General features: G+C 38.6%; 1 protein-coding gene and 1 long non-coding RNA gene across 2 annotated transcripts in view; one reads left to right on the top strand and one right to left on the bottom strand.

The window, feature by feature from the left end:
* The window catches only part of LOC128250886 (uncharacterized), a 15,663-nt gene extending 15,252 nt beyond the window's left edge, over positions 1–411 (bottom strand). The window contains exon 1 of the long non-coding RNA XR_008266829.1: positions 93–411. This is a non-coding gene — a long non-coding RNA (uncharacterized LOC128250886). The remainder of the gene's footprint in view (positions 1–92) is intronic.
* LOC106867230 (serine/threonine-protein kinase TBK1) overlaps positions 1–5,055 on the top strand; it is a 258,492-nt gene that overhangs the window by 219,901 nt on the left and 33,536 nt on the right. Inside the window, exon 17 of the mRNA XM_052974143.1 lies at positions 1,629–1,632. Within this exon, the coding sequence (XP_052830103.1) occupies positions 1,629–1,632 (4 nt within the window). The remainder of the gene's footprint in view (positions 1–1,628; positions 1,633–5,055) is intronic.

Genomic DNA, 5,055 nt, shown 5'->3' with positions numbered 1-5,055 from the left:
TGTATATATATATATACATATATGTATATATATGTCTATGTGTGTATATGTTTGTGTATATAATATAAAGAACATTAATGGCTAATACAGACCGTATCATTAGCAGTGAAATACCGTACACAGTGAAACAACCGTTAATTACTGCACATAAACTGCACCGAAGCTGCACACATAACGTACTTTGCAGTTGTTTTCTTTTTTGTTGTATAATGTTCTGCATTTCTGCGCTGGTGTTGTGCTACCTTACTTTGCTTGTTGCAGCTGCACAATTCTCTCTCTGCTTCTTACAATTTGTTGCATCTATATTGCAACCGTTACAGCACGTGGCCCAGTGGTTGGCGTACGGCACTCACGATCGATAGATCATCGATTCAATTACGGGGCCAGGCAACATGTGTTCTTGAGCGAGACTCTTCATTTCACATTGCCCCTGTGCACCATTCAGCTGCAAGTGGGTGACCCTGCGATTGGTTAGCCTTCCTATCCAGGAGGGATCTTGACCTGCTCGCCTAGCCAGTAGGGTGGCGTCATCTGAAAGCCAAAATCGATGTAAAGCGTATTGTGACCAGTGATGTATAACAATATCTGATATTCTGGCTGATACTGTGATATTGCAAGTATACTGGATATATGCTGCAACTATTGTGCATTGTATTGCATTTATATTGCATCTGTTCTCTGGAAGGAGGGGTTTTTTTGTTGTTAAGAAAAATGAAGAAAATGCCTAAGTGTTTTGTATTGTGTGTGTGTGTGTGTGTGCAAGTATGTCTCTTTGTGTATGTGTGTGTTTCTTTTGTATGTCTGTGTGAGTATGTAGTGGGTGCGTGTGTGTGTGTGCATATGTAGGTAAGTCACCATCATCATCATCATCATCACCATCACCATCACCATCATCACCATCACCACCACCACCACCACCATCATCATCATCATCATCATCATCATCATCATCATCATCATCATCATCATCATCATCCTTTAACATCCATTTTCCATGCTGGCATGCGTTGGAAGGTTTGACAGGAGCTGGTTGGACCAGAGGGCTGTGGCAAGCTTTGTTGTCAGTCTTGGCATGGCTTCTACAGCTGGATGCCCTTTCTAATGCCAAACCACTTTACAGAGTGTATTGGGTGCTTTTTACGTGGCACCAGCACCAACAGGGTCACTTAGTAATTTGCAAGACATGAGAAAGCTTCCTCAACTGGGAAGAGGAGTAGAATTGTGAAAAGTATCAGGTCATCCCATAAGTTCTGTCCGAATTTTGAATAAAGAAAACAAGTGACCAAATGTTATATTTAATTGAAATTTAATCATCAATGTACTTTCCCTGATTATCTGTGACTTCCTCCAATCTATTTACAAGCTTTTTAATCCCATCAATGTAAAACTCTTTTAGTTTCAAAGTGAAGAACTCTGAAATGTCAGTTTTGACCTCCTCCTGGCTTGCGAAAGTTATGTCCCCCAAATGATTATGTAAACTACGAGACAAATGGTAGTCTGAAGGAACAAGATCGGGAAAATAAGGTGGATGAGGAATTTTTTCCCAACCAAGTTCTTCGATCTTCTGTGATGTGATCTTTGCAGTGTGGGGTCACGCATTGTCCTGATGAAACATCATTCCTTTTCGATTCACTAAAGCGGGTCTTTTTTTCTTCAAAGCTTGGTTCAAACGCTCTAATTGCTGACAGTAGACTTGAGCATTGATTGTTGCATTAGGTGGTAACAATTCAAAGTGAATTTCTCCTTTGCAATCCCACAAGATAGAGAGAAGAACCTTTTTCCCATGAAGTTCCCTTCTCAGTTGTAGTTGAGCTTTTTCCCTTTTACCAAGCCACTGTTTACGACATTTAACATTTTGATAGAAGATCCATTAAGCCATATCCATTCTGAAGGAAATAAACTATTTTAATTAGTTGGTTGTAACAAATTCCTTGGTTATTAGTTTAATTAAGAAATTGTTTGACTACACTGCTCATTATTACAATGGAGCTTTAAAAACAAAGGATTCAAAGACAGAATATTTTACATTCAGAACAATCCAAATATTCATAGATGCAAAAAAAAAAAATTCAATTAAATAATATATGGTACAACCCTCCTTATAGTTTCTGTTCTCATGCTGCTGGGATTTTCTTAAACTCCATAAAGAACCAGTTCACAATAGACTATTTCATGTAAGCTAATAAACTTTGTTGCTTAGATGACCAATAGAAATGGAAGAAACATTTTCCATAAAAACAGACAAAACTCATATTCTCCTCTATGTAATGTTAACAATCATAATATCTTCTTTCTCTATAGAATGCGTCTATCTAAAACATTGGCCTATTGAGTTACGGTTTCCCTTCACAAATAACAGTGAAACACTGAGAACACCACAGAACAACCCCCTCCACCACCACCACCACATCTATATACAAAACAAGCTTTTCCAGTTCTGTCAACCAAACCCACTCACAAGGCTATTGTAGAAGTCACTTGCCTTAGGTGCCACACAATGGGACTGAACCCGAAACCATGTGGTTGGGAAACAAACTTCTTATCCCCACAGCCACAGTGAAAAGCTGAATGTAAGTTGGAGAAGAATAGGAAGTAAATAAGCTTGTCTATGTTAACATGTGTTTAACCTATGAATGTTCATTTACACAATTGAACTTGGCTAAGTTTGACAGTTGAATGTGGCTAAGTTTGACAGTTGACCCTCACAAATTTTTAAGGATCAATGCTGAGAACAATGGAAAAAAATGTAGGCTAGGTTTCGATTCCTGGCAAAGAATCCAGGAATCTAGTACATAAGCATTGTTTTATTGACAAATGATGATATTGTAATGGTGATTCAAAACTGAACTGTTGGATCATGCATCACAACTGAACTACAACAGTTTCATGTGATTGGTTTATTAAGAAACCAATCAACATCAAGCTGTCTTGTAATTCAATCTTCTAGAATCTTCTTCTTGTACCTTATAAAAGGCTACATTTGCTCGTGTGTGGGGGTGGGGTGTAATTGATAGTAGAATGTTGAGGCAGCTGAAAGATATGTGCTTCCACTCTTACCACACCAGACTGTGTGAATTGTTACCAGCCAGCCAATCCAGGAAGACGGATAAGACAGATGGTGCAGACAGAAGACGGGAAGCTCTGTCACCACGAATATAGCACAAGTCATCTTCATCATCATTTAACGTCTGTTGTCCATGCTGGTATGGGTTGGACGGTTAGCTGGAGAGCTGCACCAGGTTCCATAGTCTGTTGTGGCATGGTTTCTACAGCTGGATGCCCTTCCTAACGCTAACCAGTTTACAGAGTGTGGACTGGCTGCTTTTACATGGCACTGCATAGGTGCTTTTATGTGGTGCCACGTGGGCATTTTTACGTGACACTGCCATGAGTGCTTCACACAACCAGAAGAATGAGTCTCAACACTTCTGTTGCAGGGTATGGCCAGGTGCCAGGTATGGCCAGGCACCAGGTATCTTAGTCTTTTGTCATCTCGTCTGAAAGGTTCAGCTTCCTGAGGTACTTTATCTTTGTTCTTCAGTGTTTCCAGTTATTACAGTTCTATATTTAAGAGATGAGGAATTATTTATACATTATTTACATTTGACAGATATTTGTCCTCATCTTGTTTGTTGCTAACACAACGTTTCAGCTGATATACCCTCCAGCCTTCATCAGGTGCCTTGTGAAAATTTCAAACCTGGGTTCTCATTCCTAAGGTATATTTTTATGTTATTATTATTATCACTACGCCATATGCCCGTGGGCATATGGCGTAGTGGTTAAGTGCACGGGCTACTAATTCCAAGATTTCGTGTTCGAATCCAGGCAGTGACCTGAATAATAATAATAATAATAATAAAAATAGGGGCTACAATAAGGGTGGAGCACTTTCAGGAAATAGCACTGCTTGGAACCGCTTGAATACTCCGGAAGGTGCTCGAAAAATAAAAGGTGTTACTATAGTTCACTGGTAGTGAACAGCTGGCACCGTAGTACATCTCCAGCGTTAGAAGCTGTGCAAAGACAACAACAACAACAACAACAATAATAATAACAACAACAGCAACATTGAAAAATACCTTAAGAATGAGAACCCAGGTTCAAAATTTCCCCAAGACACCTGATGAAGGCTGGAGGGTATATCAGCCGAAACATTGTGTTAACAACAAACAAGATGAGGACAAATATCCGTCAAATGTAAATAATGTTTCGAGTTATGTTTAGCAAGTTATGTCTTGGCATAAACTCCAAGCAGTATGTCTCTCCCAGTATGTAATAATTGTTGTTATCTGTAAAAGGCCAACACAGTTTGTCTTTATGTGCAATAATAAAATCTTCTGTTAAATGTCCTTTGGTGTTTTTCAGGTACATCTACACGCAGCTCAATAAACATTTTCATTCATCAACTCAACCAGTCACCACCACAAACCAGACCAACAACAACAACATCCACGTAACAATATATATTTGAATTTTAAATACCCTGGCAAATTCTGTCAACGCTTCTTGCTATCAGGGGGTTACCATTATGGACGCTAAAGTTCAAAACACAAACAGTAAATTAAAAATTCTCAGACAACAGACAGCCCTCTGCTCCTCTTTCCCTCCTCTTTCTCACAACTTCTCGAGACATTATTAAAACTTGTCTTTTTGGTAATTACAAAACGTCTCAACTAACTTTCAATTTGTAATTCACACAAGTCCTTTCTTTAATTTCATCTGTCTCTTCTCTCTTTCTCTATATCAATGTTATCTTTCTGTCTTTGACTGTCTGTGTGTTTTCTTGTCTCACTGTCTGTCTGCCTCTTTAAACACACACACACACACACACACACACACACAAACATACACACACACATACAAACAGATAGGAGATACACACGTAAACAGATAAATACTGACACATACATGTAATACATATGCATATACACACACGCATACTCTCACATTTATCTATCTATCTATCTATCTATCTATCTATCTATCTATCTATCTATCTATCTACATACACTTTCTCTCTCTCTCTCTCTCTCTCTTATATATATATATATA

Source organism: Octopus bimaculoides, chromosome 1 (assembly GCF_001194135.2).
Source record: "Octopus bimaculoides isolate UCB-OBI-ISO-001 chromosome 1, ASM119413v2, whole genome shotgun sequence".
Lineage (NCBI taxonomy): Eukaryota > Metazoa > Mollusca > Cephalopoda > Octopoda > Octopodidae > Octopus > Octopus bimaculoides.
The sequence above is the reverse complement of the archived record's forward strand: the minus strand, read 5'-3'. Positions and strand labels throughout refer to the sequence as shown.